General features: G+C 49.9%; 7 protein-coding genes across 7 annotated transcripts; 4 read left to right on the top strand and 3 right to left on the bottom strand.

The window, feature by feature from the left end:
• Positions 1 to 179: 179 nt before the first annotated feature.
• UREG_01203 (uncharacterized protein) lies at positions 180 to 2,926 on the bottom strand (the record flags this gene model as incomplete). The annotated part of the gene is made up of 5 exons (XM_002541641.1): positions 180 to 1,021; positions 1,078 to 1,667; positions 1,725 to 2,159; positions 2,309 to 2,346; positions 2,405 to 2,926. The coding sequence occupies 5 exons, from the start codon at positions 2,924 to 2,926 to the stop codon at positions 180 to 182; spliced, it is 2,427 nt and encodes an 808-aa protein (XP_002541687.1).
• Positions 2,927 to 5,675: 2,749 nt separating this feature from the next.
• UREG_01202 (uncharacterized protein) lies at positions 5,676 to 6,702 on the top strand (the record flags this gene model as incomplete). The annotated part of the gene is made up of 3 exons (XM_002541640.1): positions 5,676 to 5,812; positions 6,037 to 6,199; positions 6,526 to 6,702. The coding sequence occupies 3 exons, from the start codon at positions 5,676 to 5,678 to the stop codon at positions 6,700 to 6,702; spliced, it is 477 nt and encodes a 158-aa protein (XP_002541686.1).
• Positions 6,703 to 7,727: 1,025 nt separating this feature from the next.
• UREG_01201 (uncharacterized protein) lies at positions 7,728 to 9,244 on the top strand (the record flags this gene model as incomplete). The annotated part of the gene is made up of 3 exons (XM_002541639.1): positions 7,728 to 7,803; positions 7,868 to 8,023; positions 8,079 to 9,244. 3 exons carry the CDS (start codon positions 7,728 to 7,730, stop codon positions 9,242 to 9,244), a joined length of 1,398 nt encoding a protein of 465 aa, XP_002541685.1.
• A 736-nt stretch (positions 9,245 to 9,980) lies between these two features.
• UREG_01200 (uncharacterized protein) lies at positions 9,981 to 10,885 on the bottom strand (the record flags this gene model as incomplete). The annotated part of the gene is made up of 3 exons (XM_002541638.1): positions 9,981 to 10,143; positions 10,246 to 10,747; positions 10,819 to 10,885. The coding sequence occupies 3 exons, from the start codon at positions 10,883 to 10,885 to the stop codon at positions 9,981 to 9,983; spliced, it is 732 nt and encodes a 243-aa protein (XP_002541684.1).
• A 674-nt stretch (positions 10,886 to 11,559) lies between these two features.
• On the bottom strand, positions 11,560 to 13,448 carry UREG_01199 (putative glycerophosphoinositol permease; the record flags this gene model as incomplete). Its single annotated transcript, XM_002541637.1, has 6 exons — positions 11,560 to 11,673; positions 11,734 to 12,004; positions 12,064 to 12,374; positions 12,439 to 12,457; positions 12,562 to 13,160; positions 13,221 to 13,448. 6 exons carry the CDS (start codon positions 13,446 to 13,448, stop codon positions 11,560 to 11,562), a joined length of 1,542 nt encoding a protein of 513 aa, XP_002541683.1.
• A 1,474-nt stretch (positions 13,449 to 14,922) lies between these two features.
• Positions 14,923 to 16,528, top strand: UREG_01198 (26S proteasome regulatory subunit RPN7; the record flags this gene model as incomplete). Its single annotated transcript, XM_002541636.1, has 3 exons — positions 14,923 to 15,381; positions 15,461 to 16,281; positions 16,336 to 16,528. The coding sequence occupies 3 exons, from the start codon at positions 14,923 to 14,925 to the stop codon at positions 16,526 to 16,528; spliced, it is 1,473 nt and encodes a 490-aa protein (XP_002541682.1).
• A 628-nt stretch (positions 16,529 to 17,156) lies between these two features.
• On the top strand, positions 17,157 to 19,049 carry UREG_01197 (uncharacterized protein; the record flags this gene model as incomplete). The annotated part of the gene is made up of 3 exons (XM_002541635.1): positions 17,157 to 17,259; positions 17,438 to 18,720; positions 18,795 to 19,049. 3 exons carry the CDS (start codon positions 17,157 to 17,159, stop codon positions 19,047 to 19,049), a joined length of 1,641 nt encoding a protein of 546 aa, XP_002541681.1.
• Between the last annotated feature and the right edge of the window lie 53 nt (positions 19,050 to 19,102).

Below are 19,102 nucleotides of genomic sequence, written 5' to 3'. Positions count from 1 at the left end.
TCTGAGCCATTTCCCAAAGCAAAACGCCCTGCTGAAAAAGTCTTGAATAAGGGGTTTTCTTATTCTGTATTTTTCTCCATGGTCATCGAAATGAGGTTTTTTCAGCTGATTATTTCATTCAACTCCCAAAAAATTACAGTTTCTCAGAACGTAGCAGAGAGGTAGTAAAGTATGCGGTGCTATGTGGACATTCCTGCTAGGACATTCAAATAACCTTTCTTGGTCAACTCCGTGAAATCAATAAAAATAGGGTAATCTTCCTTTTGCTCCTCGAGACCCGGTGCTACAGGTAGTGTGGGCTCTTTGTTTTCAGCAGCCAGGTTTCCAGGCGGCGCGGAACGCGGCGAAGAAGCATTTCCAGCTTTGCCGCCAGCCCCAACGGCCAAATCAGCAAGATGTTGTAGAGACCGCTGTTCAGTGGGGCCGAGAGGCTGATGGTTTCCAGAAATCTGATTTCCAACCCGTTCCTGTCGCAGTTGGTTCATCCTAGCTTCGATGAAAAGCCGAATCGTATTTTCCCAGCTCTGAGTCGCAAAAATATTCTCGAATTCGCCTGCAGTTGCGGCATGTTTCTCACGAAGAGAAATAGCGGCTAATGCCTTTTCGAGGATCTCTTGGGTGTCATTCACAAGCTCGGGTATATCCGTCAGTTCCAGAAGAGTGATAACGGCAAGCGCGAGGAAATGGAAGTGAAATGGCGAGGATATCGGAGTGGCGTTCTCAGCTTGCTTCTTTATAATTTCAATGATGACTTGTGACGGATAGATGAGTTCGGCGGGGACGTAGATATAAAGATGACGCTTAAGTAGGAGGTGGATACTCCAGTAAACAAGCGGAGAAAAGCTTTCGACAGTATTGACGGTAGCGGCGTCAGTGTTGGTGAAGTCGAGCCGTTCAATGTCCCTGATACGGGTAAGTTGGCCGGTGATGACCCTTTTGAACGCGCGGGAAAGACCGTAAGTGGGATTGTTCAACGACTCCGAGAAGATGTCATAAAGTTCGGTGAATAGAGTTGAGTACCCTGTAATATCAGAGTTAGGCGTTGGTTTTGCTGGAATTTACAGGTAAAATACTTACGAGCAAGTTGCATCGTAGCCAGGTTGATTATGTTGGTGTCCTCATACGTAGCAATGTCATGATTACCAAAAAAGTCGGGGCCAGCAGTGCTCATCATATGCCAACGAGCTAAAATGCCGACAACAATCCAGTTGCGTCGAGCCAAATTTCCATCCGAATCAATATCCTTGTCATCTGGATTGCTGATATCGAGTTGACCGAGCGGCTTCGCAATATAAAACCCAAGAGACACACCCCCTTCCACGAGGGTGGCTTTCGAAATACCACTTTGCCCACGGAAATTTTCCCGACCACGCTGGTCTGCCTCTAGTATCATGAGTATAATACTGTGAAGGAGCACAAAATTAGCGGCGAGTGGTCGCGAGGAAGGATCTCCCCGGAACCAGTCGTATAATCGGTCTTGGGCCTTCTCGAAAGTTGGAATCTCCTGAAATTGGTTTTCAGCGCGGAAGGAACCTGCTCCGGTAACCGCAAGTAATGAGTGGAGGAAAACCTCTTGGATCTCACGGTTCGCCTGTCGGAGATTGCTACGAAGCTGGTCCCTGGAAGCCGGCAAAATCGGGAATATCGTGTGAATATGATTGTAATAACTAGGGACAGTGAGTACCGAAAACGTTTTGAAAACTAATGAAGGGACAAGAACTCACGTATCAAGAACTTTCTCATCTATCGCTACAGGCACTGCCTCCTCCCCTGGCTCGGCACCAGTTGGCAACGGGCCATGAGACCAGAAGGGTTGTGCAACCCTGGCGGCTCCATTTTGGGAAGCATATACCTCTAAGTTTGCCATAGCATCGGGATGCGCGTCTTTAGTTTGTGACTGTGCAGGCCAGCCACCAACCGATGGCTGTCTAGCTCCCTGGTGTATTGGCAACCCCAATACAGCTCCCTCTGTCATAGAAAACGTCCGTTTTCTTGGAAGAAGGTTATTGTCAACAGTAGGAGAAAACTCCTGGTAGCCACGCACAGGAGGAGATGCTTCTTCATTTAATGCTTGATATTGCACATCATGCTGTCCGCTGATGCTAGGGTGTATCTGACTTTCCAGACTGTTGATACGATCGGCAAGTTCTTTGATGTACCTAATATCCGTGTGATTAGCAAAGCAATGAATGATGGAAGAGATTACAAAAAGACAAAGAACTTGGTTCTGTACCCTTTGCTTGGGCCCCTTTTCATTGGCACCCTGCTAAACTCACATGTTGAGCTAGTTCGACGGCAATTTGAACACATATCTACTCCGGATTCCGAGGTGGCATCGCAACGGACCTGCATCAAACTGATTAGCCGAGAGAGTTCGATATGAATCAAAGGCGGCCAGCTCTACCTTCTTGCGGCGACACTCATCACATGCCCTGGAGACTTTGGTCCGCTTGCGCCTGGCGCTCTGGTCCCCGTAGCTAAGGTCATGATTAGGATCCACTCCGGTTTGCTGGTTGGGAGTAAATTGAACAAGGTGCTGCTGTGCCGGGGGCTGCTGATCGGTAGAGTCTCCGCGGTTGACAGCTGCAGGGTTGGGGTTCGGAGACCCTAAGACCATGGGCTGGCCCTGACTAATGCCATTGGCGGGGTTGTCATTTATGTTCGCGGCCGACACTTCGCGAGACAATTCCGCCGAAAGATGCAATTCCTCCGCAGTCAATTGTCGCTGGTTGGTATAGTACGACACGGGCCCTTGGCTGACTTGCGCCGAGCTGGGGGATGGGTACGAGGGGGCCTGGGGCATTTCTCCATGGTCGCGGGAGGCCATGGCGGCTGGTTCAGACTTGATGATGCCGGTATGGTGAGGTTGTGGTGCAATCGGGCCTTGTTCCTGAGTGGCTTGCTCAGTTGGGACGCGTTCAGACATGATAGAAACAGTGGAACGAGCAGGTTAGTTAGGGGGGCATGTGTGCAGGCGAGTGAAAAACGCGATCGAGGAAGGGGAGGCGACGAACTTTGCCAGGAGCAACAAGCCCGAACCCAGCGCGTCGACCTGGCGACACTGAACAGTTCCAACGACGACGATTATTTAGATCGACGATGATTGCATTCCTTGGGGACACGGAGAACGGGTATTGTTTTATGCGGGAAGTCGAAATCTCGAAGCGTTGCGGAATAATTGAGGAGCCGAGTTTTGATGGCGATTTTGCGGTTTTGTTGCGAGCATCGCCGAAAGCGGAAAGGCTCGCTTAGTAAGATCACATGATGCAGTAATGGTCACATGATCCGGTGCGGAACAACGAAGGTCCGCTTTCACTTCCCATAAAGTGCTTGCCTTTAGACCCAGGGTGACAGATAACAACGACAACGTCCGGTAAGTGTCCAAATGCCGGGTGAGCTGAGGGCTCATTTCCTCGTATAATTACACGATGCGCAATTAAGTCTTTCAAAATACCCTCGGGCTGTTGCCTGCTGGGTGGCACAGGCGGATATCCCATCAGCCCAAAGATCCCCTGATCCCGTATACTAGTATGTATGTACAATATACTAGTACAGGGTGCAAAGCAGGTCGTTTGGGCTTCGTCCTCAAAATGTGGGCCCTGAGAGCTGCATATCCCGGTTTCTAGTTTGAATCTGCTAGCAAAGCTGCGTGCCAGGCCTTTTGGGCATTGATCAACATTCGCGCATTCAACCTCAGGCCCGGTCCTCCATCAAGCGGCGCATCTTCATCAGACACCTTGGCGTCAGGAACAGGAATTTAGCTGCTTTCATATGACAAGGGTGATTTGTTTCACATCTCCCCACAGCTCTATGACCGCTTTGCAGCAATGAGGGATTATTATTGCCACTGTTAGGGGGAAAGAACTGGCCAACCGACTCTGCCTTGGTCTCAATCCTGTGTTGATATGATCCCGCTTTTCCCGGGCGAGGAGATCACATCAACAGTGCATGCTGAACAAAGGAGGGCCCAAGGAGTTGTATGAACAACCGGACTGCTCAAGCGTGCTTTGGCCCACGAGTCAAATACTTGCACCCGCACTGGAGGAATCAATGGCTTTGGTTTTCCATCCCGCAATAATATCGCGGTGCCTTGGGTCTTAGCAACATCTGAATGTTGGATCTTGCCAACATTATGGTGACGTTCTCTCGAAAGCCCGCATCTTTTGCCTTCCAGAACGGCCAAGAAGCTCGATACGATATCGGAGACTAGGGTAAACGATCTACGTGCTTAAATCTTTGCCAAGAAAAGAGTTTTTTTCAGTAGGAGACGTGATCTTTTATGGATTAGGGTTGGCGCGTTTGACGAGCCCCTCTCCAACCCCGGCAAAAGCAATTAGCAATCGCCCCTCTGGCCGGCTGTCGAATCGAACCTTCAATTCATCAGTCGAACCCCTTCTCGGTTTTGCTGGCGTTTCCGTGCCGTCCTATTCCAAAAACGTCGATTTAGCCACTAAACTTTGTCCAAGAAACTCCCCGAATCAAACAACGAAGTTATCCTGATTGTGTTTCCCCAAGCCTTATAGGGTGCACCAAGCCTTTCCTTCGGGCAATATAAGCCCTGGACCATCGAATTGAAGGACAGAAGAGTAGCGGTAAAGAATTAAAAATAGCAAGTGGCTTGACAGTTTCTCCAGGTCAAGTGGACGCCACCTCAAGCCTTGATCACGGACAAATCCCGGATTGACCTTTCCCATGACCTGATGACCATGTTCAAGGAGATCGATATGCGTTAGGGCGAGATTCTAGATTGAAGAGCTAAACTTTATACTCAAGATTTAGCCAATGACTGGCTCATTATAGATTCTTGCTCCCGTATCAAAACCTTTGAACAATGGCATTCATACCTATTCCGGAGATTACGCCTTCAACTTCTCCCCCATGAAATGCAAATACCTTCTGGGCCGTGTCCCAGGTTCCTGGATCATGCAGAAATTTCTAAACCTTCTTCGCAGAGTGCTGTTTATTTCTTTGTTTGCAAAACATAGCTGATGCATTGGAAGGTTAACTTGTGATTTCAAATTCAACCCAAACTCTCGAGCTTGGCCTTTCTGCCGTAGAGCTTGGGAATCCCCACTGTGAATTCACCCTTGCTAGGCATTTTGCAATCAAAACAAGAATAATAACAATACAAATAGTCACGATTGGAAAAGCCCGCCACCAATTTTGACGTCCGTTTTAGGAAATCCACTAGAAGGCTTGGTAGAACATTCGAAACAGTGCTTATTATGTAATGGATGCGGTGGCCGGCACCAAGTGGGACCCAATGACGTAGCCGGGTTGGACCGTGAGCTTACCGGCGTTGATCACCACAGAGCAAAGCAGTTTGGCCTCGAGTAGTGCATGGTCGGAGAATTGTCCCACGCTTGAGGCTTGTGTGACTGTACACCGCAGAGAGCGTGTGGGAAAAGTGTCTGTGGAAAGTATAAGCGCACGGCATTTGCTCTGGGGTTCCAAACGGACTGGAAAATCGATTTTGCTTGTTCACCGAGAAGCCGAAATCGCAAACCTCCGAGGGAGGGGAGTAGACCAAAAGGCTACATCGACGTGGTGCGGAGACGATCGTTTGATGTTACTCTATCGTATATGTTTTGGATGAACATGTTCGTACTACTTCTCTACCCAAGGTTGATGTTGTTTCGGGCCATTGTCAGTTTTGATTAGCCGGGGATGTCTAAATGACTCGTTGGTCCGTGAATGATAGACCCCTTCATCTCCGCGACTCTCCACCGCCTGAATTGCTTCGCATAACTCGGATTCTCCCGACTTTGGCAACTGACCTTGAACGTGTAGAGTTCTCAAACATGATTGCTTGGTATGTGGGCGAAAAAATGGGTGATCAACGTGCAGGTTAGCATAGAGGATTGTGCAACCACTTTGCTGCGGTCGATCTGTGTCAAATTGCATGACAGCACCTGAGGGGAATCTGTTCAAATGCTCCTCATAACCGTCCTCTGCTCAGCTGCCCGGCGATGCACCGACATGATGTGGGGTCGGAATATTGTTGCCACCAACCACCGCTCACCGTCAGAATTCTAGCAAGCTAGGTTGGTTCCTGGCCCTCGAGAACGAAGAGATGATATCCACAAGGATATGGCGGACCAACGTAAACTCTCGTGCTCAAAGCATCAAACTGGCGAGTCCCATCTCACGCCTGGCGCCACGATCATTATTCATCTTGATACGTGGAGCCTTCATCGTAGTAAGGATTTATTCATTATTGTGGCGAGCCAAAAGCCCCAGCCTCTAACCCGAACCGGCGTGTTTCAACTTTTCATTGAGGGTTCGAAGGGGCCCTTTTCCAAGCAACTTTCAGGGAGCCACAGAAGATGATCTTCACGCCCAAACCTTTCTGAAGGTCGGATGAAGGGCGGCGAAACGGTGATGCTCAATCCTAGCAAAGGCTAAAAAGGACAGGGCCCTTCATCGTAACGGAGTATCTAGTTCCAACGGTCCAATGGCGTGATCGGTGAGGGCGGATTGGAGTCTCGATGACTTTTTAAAACAGACGCATTGGGTCAAGCGCAGATCTGCATGATGGCTCCAGCGCGGCCGAAAGAAGAAGCGCTGGCGAATCTTTCTAGAAAATTGGCTGGTGATGAGAGGCAGGATCGAGGGGAAGCTGCACGTCCAGAGGGGTATCTCGCCATGAAAGACTGCGCACCGATGCCAAGGAACTTGCAGGAAACTGCTCTCGAATTATGAATGGCAGGGGTTGGCGGGCAGACGAGGTTGTATTTTGATTTTAATTTGAAAAAATAAAAAACAGCCCAACGCTTTGCCTTGCCCAGAGCCCTCACGCGCGGAAAGCGACCGGATTCGCCAGTTAGAAGTGAGAAGGGCGGGCTTGCGAAAAGAAAACAAAAGCCCAACTTTTGACGTGTCGAGAACACTCTGAAAGCAGCACATCCACGTGCGATTCTCTCCAGCTGGTGCGCACCTCTTCGTCGTCGACTGTTGCGGTGTATCATACGGCAGCAGGCCGAGTCAAGCAACGCAACATTGGACGAGGGATGAAGAATCGATCCAGTCGATTGAAGATTCCACGGCGACGGTTCTTTGTTGACCACAATCATCCACAGCGATAAGGGTCAATTATTAGAGTGCGTCCCTGGCTCGTGGAAGGTTTCAAAACAACGACCGCCATCATCACCGGAAGCGATCGCAAGCAAGAGGGGGCGTCTAGTTCGATGCGGTTTAGGCTGGGCGCCAACTTTAGTTAACTTAGTTAGCTAAGAACTTAGTTTCGCAGCTGCAAGTCAGCACAACCTTTCTTATTTTAACCTCCCGTCATCCATCCTCGCTTCGAATGTCGCCGACAACGCTCTACTCACCGTTGCCCTCTCCACTCCAGGCTTCTTATATGACATCCTGTGCGCCCCGTCTCTGCTCGTCTTTTCCCGTCTCTGCCACCGTCTCCCTGCCGCTGTGTCTTGCTCGCTCCTCTTCGCTCTACAGCCACAACCTCCCGCCAGAAGTCCCGATGATTCCTCCCTTATAGCCCCTCCTCTCTCCCGCTTCGTCCTAGAGCCTTTCGCCCCGTCCTCCTGCTTGTCTGCATAAGGAAGAATTAGCGTCATGGTGCTGTAGGGTCGACAGCCGCGAATTGCCTTTCCATCGTCCTCCGTCGTTGCCATCAGTCTCCCTGCAACTCACGTGCAGCCATACCCCTGTCCCAGTTCCCACTACAGTGCCCTATTCGTTTCCTTGGACGCCCAAATCCTTCAGAGATGCTGATAAATGGCGAGAAGTATGCCTGCGATGCGTGTATTCGGGGTCATCGCGTGAGCAGCTGTCAGCACCATGGTAAGTGCTGTCGCGCATTCCCCCATTTCAAAAGAAAAATATCAAAAGCTAATCTCTCCATTAGATCGACCGTTAAGTCACATCAATAGAAAAGGTCGTCCCGTGTCGCAGTGTCCGCATTGTCGGGGTTTACGGAAGTCTCGAGCAAGCCACGTCAGCTGTCAATGCGCTGAGAAACCGCACACTAAAGGCGAGTGTAAAAACGGGCCAGCAGAGAAGGGTAAGCAGATTGACTTGGTTACGCGTTTGATGTTTGCTAACCGTTAAATTTATAGGAAACCGCAAACAGTGCTGTTGTAGCCATGGCAGTCGCTGTGTCTGCTCCGCCAAACGAGACTCCAACCTGGCCACCGTACCCGAAGTCGGACCTGCTCCTAGCCAGAAGACTAACTTCCAGGTCAACCAGTCTGTTTCGAATGCGAAAATTGAATCCTCGATTGTGTCGCATCGCCCCAAAGTGAAGCACAACAACACAAGCAAGCGTGCTCACCCGTATCCTATGCCCAGATCGCACACAATCCAGTCCCCTGTCGAGTTTGCCCGTCGCTCTGCGGACAACCTTCCTTTACCGGAAGACCTGGGGATTTCAAGCAGTGTCCCGGCTCATGACTCCATAACAAGCGCACCCCGCCATCCTCGCCGGGCTAGGTCTGAACACGGCTCACCAGTTCTCGGTCTTGCCGGCTTGAACACTCAAGCTCCGCTAGAGATGCCATACTCCACCTTCGATCAAGCAAGCTTACCGTCTCCAGCGTTTGATTATCTGCAACAGTGGACAGGCCTTTATTTTCCAGATGCCGATTTGACAGCTGAGGCTGCCAGCCTCGGACCCCCGTCCGTCGACTGGTCCACATTTGATCTTGCCTATGGTTCAGACTCTCTCACGGCAACTTACAGCCAGCCTCCATCTTACGCCAGTTTCGACTATGCCAATTTTAGCCATCCTGAATTATCTAGATCCTCATCTCATGATACTTCTGAGTCCGATGAGTTTGGCTCGATGGGCATTCCAATGCAGGCGACTAAACCTCTCCGACTTCATATCCCTACTACGAGCGATGGTTCAGAAACGGATGCATACCATCTCAGCGCCTCACCGTCCCATATTGACATGCCCCAACCACGCATATTAGGACCAAATCATGTGGATTCTCTGGAGTTAGATCTGTTTTGGCGAGCAAGCGAAGGCCTAAGCCATCCATCTCCTCTAGCCACTGTCCCCTTAGCCCCTGAATTGCAACATTACGGTTTGCCGCAGACATTTGTGTCGCAACAAACGTCGACTCCTATTGATAATGTTATTTCGCTCGATACCTCTGGTGCCTTTACAACCGCTGAATCTAGTGATCCCATCTGGATCCCGAGTGCATCTCCTTTTCCGCCGCTTCTTTCTCCAATCCCGATGGAAGCAGGTCGAGGAACGGAGCAGAATCCGTGGTGATTTTAAGAGCTTTAATCTCACCTTCGCGAACTTCAGGCTTCGTGCAGGAGTGTTCCTAAAAATGGCCAACGTCCAACATTCTTGAACGCCGCGAAACGATTATGACCATAGATGATTTCTATTCCTTTATGCCTTTCTTTTTTCCCGCTATTTTGTTATTTCCCATACTAACTTTCTCTTGTGGAGCGGAGTATGTCATGCACTACGGAGTAACAAGTACATATATACGTCCAGACGTCAAGATATCCAGACAACTTTGTCTATGTCACGTTTGTAGATAGAATGGGTGGAATCGGTCTTTTTCTGCCAGTTCGGATTTTGGATACATTTATAGAGCTGATTATTTTAAGACTTGCGATTTTGTGTAGCCACTTTCCCTAATTATTAAAAGACATCTTATAGTACCATTTTGATTCTGAACCCTTGGATATATATCAATAGCGCTTATACGCCGCCCTAAGTCACAAATATAAATAAGACTGTATTCTTGTGTCTGATAGTGGCAGGCTGATGACTGCGATATCTCCTGACTTTAGCATTGTCAAATGAAAGAGTGAATTTGAATGGTAGTTACATGGTGTAGGAAGTATAAAACAGCCCTAAATTCCAGGAATTGAGATCAAACAACGGCAATCTTATCGTGACGCGAAAATACAAATATTCAGAGGCACTATAAGAGCAAGAAAAACAACGCAGCTCAGATTTATATCAAAAGAAAAAAGAATGGTATCTACAATTAAGCAGTCTTCTTCCACGCGGACCAGGCGCCTATCAAACTGCTGACCGTTCCAGCAATACCGACAATGCCATCGTCAAGGTTGACGTATCCAAGCGACGAAGTTGGGATAGTCAAGTCACAGACATCGGACACCAACTGAATCGTTACGGCGGCGCGTTCACTAAATAAGATGCTCACAACGGTCAGCTCCGAAAACGCCAAAACACCACACCAAAGCAAACACAACCACGCAAGCTAAAACGAAAAAAAGGGGGGTACTAACCGCTCAATCTTCTTCCCCTCCAACGCGCCCTCACCATCCTGCTTGTTGACACTCTTTTCCAACTCCCTCAACCTCCACATCGAATACACCCCTGCCACAGCCGAACACACCAATCCCGCCATCCACGCCTTGAGCGCCTGGCTCTGTAACTTCTTCACGCTGTTCAGCTTGCGAATGCCCGCCGCATCGAGATACGTCACCATATCATAGGACAAGTACGCGGCGTATCCCAGCTGTCGGCCGACGGCGAGATATTTGAGCACGGGGTCCGCGGTGGACGAGGCAGCGGCGGATGGCGAGGTTTTGGCGTCGAGCAGGACGGCGGCGGCTTTGAAGTGTTCGACGTTCTTGCCGACGCGGAGAAGTTTGCGGGTGAGTGCGAATTGTTTCTTGATGGCTTCGAAGGGGGAGATGGCGGCTTGGGAGTAGTTGGTGCGGAAGAGGTACCAGGCGAGGAAACGGGAGAGGTATTGGAGGGTTCGGAGGGCCTTGTCACGACCGACTGTAGGGAATGTTAGTTTTGTCTAGTTATTTATTTTATTTTTTTGGTCAATGATGGGGGGGTTGACGGACCGGTGGTAGCAACGAATCTCAAATAGTGAGCGACGGTGGGGTGGTAGGCTAAGGCAACGGCGACCATTTTGACGGTGATATGGCTTCGTATCTATCCTGCAGGTTTACCCAAAGTTGGAGTTATGAGAGGGCGGACGAAGGAAATATTTGGAGTTTCTCCGGGAATCAGGGCGGAGAATTCACGAGGTATATATGCGACGGAGCTCTGACACTTGGGAAAGTAGCACAAAATGTCAATGGAAGACGAAAATCTTTCACATTCGATATTTTCTCCAAGGGACGATAAACAGTATCGCTGGTGACAAGATGAAATACCTTTTGATTAAAGAAAAAAAGAAGTCCGTCGTCGTTGCTCCTCGCCGTGGCTTTCTTGTGCTTCAGGAGACAGCGGCACGTGATTTATTACCTCGGCATTGCGCCTCGGGATTCGCTCGCGATGTCAACGACACGAATGATGGAGGTGAAGAGGATCTACTAGATGGGATAATAATAGTTTCTTTGGTCAGAGAGAGCAACTCATATGTTGTATTATCATTATCCTGTCTACTAACTCTCAGGTATCACTGTATCAGGCACCTCGACTTGATCCTTAACCCAAATCATACACCAGGCAAGATAAGGGGCATATTATATCAAATGAAAACAGCTTCACCGCTCGAAATCTGCAAATTGGCTTTCATCTCTTCACAAAGTGCCAATGCGCTGCTTTGTCCGCCTAACTGTAGGTCAATCAAAGTCATATCAACTTCGTTGGACGCCGCTTTGGTCGCCATTTTTGTTACCCAGCGTGCTTGTATCATATCCATTTTCTTCAAGATACTTGCGAAACCGAACATCTTCATATGTTATCGTGTCCTAGGAACACAATTAGCCAGCGCCTACAGTGAACCAGTTTGCCTAGGCGAGGCATCTCACCTGTCCAATATGGGGAAGCAAAAACGCAGCCAGAACTGCACTGAACAAGCAAAGCGCGCTGGAAACGAAGAACGGATCTTGACCAGCCCGAATTTCGTTGGGAGCGTTGTTTTGAATGATTGGAAAGACATAAGTTCCCACGAATGCCCCGACTTTGCCCAAGGCAGCAGCAATCCCATAATATTGGCCTCGAATCGCTGTTGCACTGGTTTTTGAAGCTACCAAACCGATGTTGTCCCCAGGGCCAAGCTCCCCAAATGACAGAAAAAGCCTATATACTCGCATTAGTATTGCATTAAAGGGACTTTTTTTTATTGGGATGATCCTTACCCATAAACAACCACAAACGCGGCCACATTCTTAGCAGTCGCAAGCCATTGGTAGCACCCAGCCATGATGAATCCGATGATACCTTGGACAGCAACTCCCAGGGTCAAACAGTACCGCGGGCCAATCCAGTCGCTTACCCATGCTCCCAACGCTGAGCCAGGAATGTAGAATAGTGTGACAACCGTGTTCCACCCAAACGTTTTCCACAGCGGAGCATTGTCATCAAGAACTATTTTCAGCCAGACAGAGGAGTATATCCCAAACGCGTAGGCCGAAAAATCGTAAATAAACCAGATCAACGAGACAATGAACTATACGAGCAGTGAGATATGAGATCCATCTCTAGACTCCTTCAGCGAATATGTATTTGCTTACCAATCTCCACCAGTAGAATCTAGATCAAAAGTCAGCGGCATGAGATACAATAGGGCAGCCATCCCTCCGTGACACAGTAAGTCGTAACTACTATTGTGGCAACGAAGAGAAGATGGCACATACTTGATAATCAACCAAATCGGATATTTATGCATTCTTTCCCGGTTGAACTCCTCTGGCTCTTTCAGCTTTAACCGCAAATAAAATAAGCTTAACGGCGGAAGGACCCCCAAGCCTAACATCACGCGCCATGCTGCCCGGAGATGATTTTCGGTGAAGATCAGGACGAGGAGCATAGGTATAAAGGATGACACGACGAATCCAAAGTCGATCTGGAAGTTTGTAAACATGATAAACCATCGATTCCGGTGGCCCTTTTTGAGCTCGCCGGTGCTCTCTGCGGCTGCAACACTTCCGGCGGGATACTCTCCGCCGATCCCTACACCAAGGAAAAATCGGTATGCTGTTAAGGCTGCAAATAATCCCGACAGGCTACCGCCAGCGCCATAGGAGCCAGCGCAGAGCGCAGCGAAGATGACCAGCAGGACCGTAGAGGCCATCAAAGACCATTTTCGCGAGTAATGATCACTTAGGTAACCAAAGATGAGCTGGCCGACGACTGTGCCCGCAAATGCGATTGATGGGACATTTTTGACCGCGGCGGAGCTCGCATAAGCCTCCGGATAAAGTGTTCGAAGAACGGTGTTCACGGATCCAATAATCTATACGCAAGTTACACAGATGTCCCAATTTCAAATAAGCGTTATAGAATATTTCCAAACGGGCCACTCCGGCATGAAGCGCGTTGGGAACGAGCTACTTGCGTTGTTCAGGTAACCATCAGAGAAAAGACCTGCACCGCATGCGATAGTGGGCCAACTTCGTTCCCAGCGCGATTTGCTCGTGTTCTCGAGTTCTTCAGCAACGACCTGCTCTTCGACTTTCTCCGGAAACGTTTCCTCGGCCTTTGGGGACTGGGAAACCAAGGCGATATCGTTTGTGGGTGCCATGGCAAACCACCTGCTCTTGAATATCGTGCTAACCTTACCCTTTCAAGCAACAAGACCAAAAGAACGGGGAAAGGAGGAAAGATTGAGATATGAGCACGCTGAAATCTCACTCTCAGCACCGGCCACAGACTGAAGCGCGCCGACGATCGCAAGTCTGCTTCCGAGAGAAACCTGGAGTCTTAGACTCAAATAATACTCAAAGCCAGTATCTAAGGTTCCGAAGGGGCCAGAGAAGCAAGTGGTCGATTTCTTCCAGTCAACTGCCCCGCACAGATGTTTCCTTGGCTTGATCAGCTGTATCTAACGATGGAGCTTAAAACCAGTTTGCACGGACGAACATGCAGCTCTGTCGATCTCGAGGCAGATGTCATTGGGTGGTTGGGGCAGGCTTGATCACATCATTGAAGACGAGAGAGTCTCGTGGAACATGGATGACAGGGTTTTGGCAGACCTGGGACGTTTTCCGGCAACAGCTGGAAGCCTAACCCAGAATTCCGCATTACGGGTGATAGAGATACCGAAGCGTGCAGCCCATGGTTGCAGCCTGGCGGGTTTCCGGAAGGGCCGAGCCATGCAGAGGAGCGGAGTGTCAAGTTGAGCATTTCTCGTAGAATGTCGTGATAGAGTCCTAGTAGTCCTCATGTGCTATTTGACCAAATAAATCAAGCGGTGATCCTGCGAAATAGAGGGCGAAGAGGATGGAGTGCAGGTGTTGTTGCAGCCAGCGGCACACAGGGGCGCCAAGCACACCCAGTTCCGGGCCTAATCGCAGTTAAGCATCGCCGGGGCCAGGCTTGGTATCACCGGCTGGATGGATGTGCATCCAGGCATCCGATGATTCATGATCGTTCCAGCGGCAGTCGGCGTTGTCCCTTGATCGAGGCAAAGCGGTCCACTTTTGTTACCCGTAAAAGGTTTCAGGAGGCTGAACTCTTCATAGGAAGGGCAGCTGGGCTAGTAATCCTTCAGCTTTGGTTCTGGATTATCTGCCTAAATCTGACGTCCTTTGCTAGACTTGAATCGCTATGGCAGTGGACTAGAAACAGGCAAGATTCCGCCTGGGAGCCGCTTTTTGTGAGCCTGGGTTGACCCATCCATAGTTACCTTAGCATTCGAGCAGTGGTGCAACTGCGAGCCCACACAACTATTCCCGTCTGTTTACGCCTTTCAAGGCATGGCTCCAAATGCCCAAGTTCATGCAGACTGCTAGTATGTCGAGTGATTTTGTGTCCGCAACTTGACGTATCTTGGGTTCGATATCGAATGTCAGTCCATAAGCAAGTGGTTGAGGAGGCCAAGTTCCACGCTAGTCCCAATCCGGGCCAGCTCCCACGACCGCCAGCTTAAGCTCCAGGCGCTGCTGAAGGTCGACGAACAACAAAGCTCCAGGATCACGCAGCGCTTCTTCCTTGATAGATTTCTGGCCTTTTTTTTTTTTGCCTACCTCTGTGCCGCTCGTTGACTACTAGCAGCCATGGGCTCCGACCCGCAGTATACCAGATTTCCCGATCTCACTCTCGCCCAAGATGTCTTCAACCTCGCCAACCCAGCTTGTCCAGCCGCCTTACGGGAAGGCTCGCTGAAGAAGCTCCAGACCGCCATTGAAGAGAAGCAGATGGCCCCGTTGTACCGACATCTAGCTCACCCCGTTGATGGCATCCTGAATTCGTCAGGCGAAGCCGCCCCGCAACACAACACTGCCACGCCAAACAAGCCCACTGTTGGATGCGACATGCTACCTCATACCCGGACCTCCACGAATGTCGATTTTCCTTGGGATGAAAGCTTATATGAAAGGCTACTAGCTGAGAATAAGAAGGAACTCGATACTCTGCAAAAGGAGGAGGAGGAGGCAGCCGAGGCAGCTGGCGACACAGAAGTCCAGGCTGCGCGAGGAAAGCGCGCAGAATTCTGGGCTCGAGTTGGAGATAGGGTAGGGGATATCTATTGCCTCCTTTTACGCGTGGCTTTAAGTAGCGGTTCCGCCCAAAGCTAATGTGGTGTTCATGTAGGATAAAGCCGTGGCCGCCTATGAAACTGTGTTCGAAAACACCGGAGTTCTTGGAACGAAGATTGACCTGGTCTTAGCCATGATACGAATTGGGCTATTCTTTGGGGATCAATTATTTGTCAAAAAGCATATTGAGCGTGCCAACTCTCTCGTGGAGGGGGGTGGTGATTGGGATCGCCGAAATCGCCTAAAGGCCTACAAAGGTCTCCATCTACTTACGGTTCGCAATTATAAGTTGGCTGCACCACTTCTGCTAGACAGTTTATCGACCTTCACTAGCTACGAACTGTGCAGCTACTCGTCTTTGGTCGTATACGCTGTTCTTGCAGGCTCCTTGTCATTGAAACGGGTAGACTTCAAGGCAAAGGTGGTCGACGCGCCAGAAATCAAGGCAATTCTGGGTGAAGGAGAAGACAGGTTATCGGCATTAACAGGAGCTATATCGTCTGGCCCTGGCGCTGGGGATGAAGAGATGAAGGACGTATCCAGTGCGACGCCCGGTCAAGCATCGACCGTAGTCAATCTCACAACCTTAGGTACCGGAAGCGGCGCGCAAGCGGATACCGAGGCGCCTATTGATTTTACTCCACTTGCAAATCTTGTGAGCAGTCTTTACAATGGAATATATCGCAACTTTTTCACAGCACTTGCGGCGGTTGAGGACAACTTTCTCACTCAAGATCGATACTTGCACGAGCACCGGGCCTGGTTCGTTAGGGAGATGCGGTTACGAGGGTACCAACAGCTGTTACAAAGTTATCGAGTGGTTGGGTTGACCAGCATGGCGAATGAATTTGGTGTGACCGTTGATTTCCTTGACAGGTATGTTTCGCTCTCTGTGAATAATTGGGTTTGATATTGACTAGTATCAAACAGAGATCTTGCCAAATTCATTGCCGGTGATAAGATAGCCTGCACAATTGATCGAGTTAATGGAGTGATCGAAACCAACCGCCCAGATGACAAGAACAAGCAGTACGCCGATGTCGTGAAGCAGGGTGATGCGCTTATTACCAAACTTCAGAAATATGGGCAAGCAGTGAGAATGAGAGGTAGCGAACGAGGATAGATTGTGCCACCCGTCGATATTCATTATTCCATGACTTTATCTGGTTCGGCGATCGCAGTTCACCGAAGATTGGAAGTGTTGTTATGTACTATACGACCAGCTGCAGCTAGGTGGAAGCAATAGACGCCATCCGTTGGTTTTCAGACTGTATTCGCCCTGAGTCTCGAATCTTTGGATTATTATTGTAGTGAAATCATGATACAGAAAAAGGGGTTCTCACGCGAGACAAAATGAGTTTCGGGACATTTGAGTGCCAGTCTCGTTGCACGCCGTTCCTCGGCGAAAAGACACCAGTAGCATCATGAGAATGGATTCATCCGCATAAGCTCGTAACGATGAACTGTTAATTGGACGTTCCTGGTGAGCCAGAACATCCCGACTCTGCGGCTGATTGCCGGCTGGGGCGTATCCAGAGTCCGAAAGTAGTTACCGTGGGAGTCACAAAGAAGAAGCTCGAGAGCAATTCGCCGTCTCAGAATCTGTCCTCGCATTGCACCAAGAGTCGCATTTCAGTTCCGATGATTACTGCTCACAATAATAATAGCAAAAGGCCGATGAGTCTGTCCTGCGGCTAGGGCTTTCTCCCAACACCATCCCGTTCTCTGGTTCGAGAACCCAAATTTCAACCATGTCTCCCGTACCCCGATACCCTCGCTCGGTTCCTTTCTCTCTTTTTACCCGCGAACCGAGAGCCCAACGACTTGCAGCTGGTCCTGCAAACTTCTTACGAGGTAAGTCATATTCCTTTTTGTTTTTCCAGGACGGGGGGAAAAGAGAGAAGAAACGGCGCGCTCGCCCGTTAGAAGCTCCCCGCATGACCCGATACTGTTGTGTTACTTATCCGGCCCAACCCGCTCCTCCAAGTCTGCGATTGCCCCTCCATTTGGATAGCAACTGACGGTATAAAAGACATTCAATTACCTCTAGACAACGCACATTCGTCGCTCCCTAGTCTCTACTCGCTGTCACGCCCCTTCTCACAAAGCAAGATGGGTTCATTACCGGTTGGCCGCCTCCACAAGGGCAACATCAACCAGAACATCCTTGCCGCCAGGTATGCGGTCCGCGGTGAATTGGCCGTCAAGGCAGAGGAATACAGAGTCAAGCTGGAGCAAGGGAAAGAGCCGCTTCCGTTCGACAAGGTTATTTTTGCCAACATCGGGAACCCGCAACAGCTGGATCAGAAGCCTATTACTTTCTTCCGACAAGTACTGAGTCTTATGGAGCATCCGCCACTGCTGGAGAAAGAAGAGGCTTTGAAGTCGGTGTTTGGGTACAAACAGGATGCTATTGATCGCGCGAAACTGCTTTTGAAGGACGTCCAGAGTGTGGGTGCTTACAGTCAGAGCCATGGGTCGCCGTTGGTACGAAGAAGCGTTGCGAAATTCCTCGAGAAGCGTGATGGCTTTCCCGCGGATCCGGCTCACATCTATCTCTCTGCTGGAGCGTCGTCAGGAGTGAACACTCTCCTCAATATCCTCTGTGCGGGCCAGGACAATGGTGTCCTCGTTCCTATCCCTCAATATCCGCTGTACACTGCTACGCTGGCTGTGCTCAACGCACGATGCGTTCCCTACTATCTTGATGAAGCGAGCAATTGGAGTACAGACGTTAAGGCGATTCACATGTCCGTTGCACAAGCCAAGGCACAAGGCACTGATGTTCGCGCAATCGTGGTGATTAACCCAGGCAATCCTACAGGGGCATGCCTTGGCCCAGACGCCGTGAAGCAGGTGATTGACCTTGCAGTTGATGAGAACCTTGTCATCATCGCCGACGAGGTTTACCAGACCAACATCTTCAAGGGAGAATTCACATCCTTCAAAAAGAGACTACGACAGCTGCAGCAAGAAGCTCCTGGCAAATACGATCATGTGGAACTCGCTTCGTTGCACAGTGTGTCCAAGGGAATGGTGGGAGAATGTGGCCATCGAGGAGGCTACTTTGAGCTCGTTGGCTTCCATGCCGACGTTGAAGAGCAGATCTACAAATTCATCAGCGTGATGCTCTGTCCACCGGTGATCGGGCAGTGCCTTGTGGAGCTGATGGTCAACCCTCCACAGCCGGGAGAGCCAAGCTATGAAACATACCAGCAAGAATACAACGCGATTGCGTCTGGCCTGCACCAGCGTGCTCTCGCATTATACGAGGCATTTAAGCGAATGGAGGGCGTTGAATGTCAAGAACCGCAGGTAAGAACTCTCGCTCATACTGAGTATCAGCTCAATCTCCATTTTTCGCTAACAACCCACGCTTTCTTGTCTAGGGCGCCATGTACCTATTCCCGACAATCACACTTCCACAAAAGGCCATCGAAGCCGCTCAGGCACAAAACCGACATGCTGACGAGTTCTACGCCCTCCGTCTCCTCGACGCTACAGGTGTCTGCATCGTCCCAGGTTCCGGCTTTGGTCAGAAACCAGGGACATACCATTTCCGCACGACGTTCTTGGCTCCGGGGACCGACTGGGTGAATAGAATTGTGGAATTTCACAGGAAATTTATGGATGAGTTCAAATGATATCCCCATTTAGATAGAATCAAAGTTTTTGGGCCTTTTGCCGTGGTGGTGGT

This window comes from Uncinocarpus reesii, genomic scaffold (genome assembly GCF_000003515.1).
Source record: "Uncinocarpus reesii 1704 scaffold_1 genomic scaffold, whole genome shotgun sequence".
NCBI lineage: Eukaryota > Fungi > Ascomycota > Eurotiomycetes > Onygenales > Onygenaceae > Uncinocarpus > Uncinocarpus reesii.
Note: the sequence above shows the minus strand (reverse complement) of the source record. Positions and strands in the feature narration are given on the sequence as shown.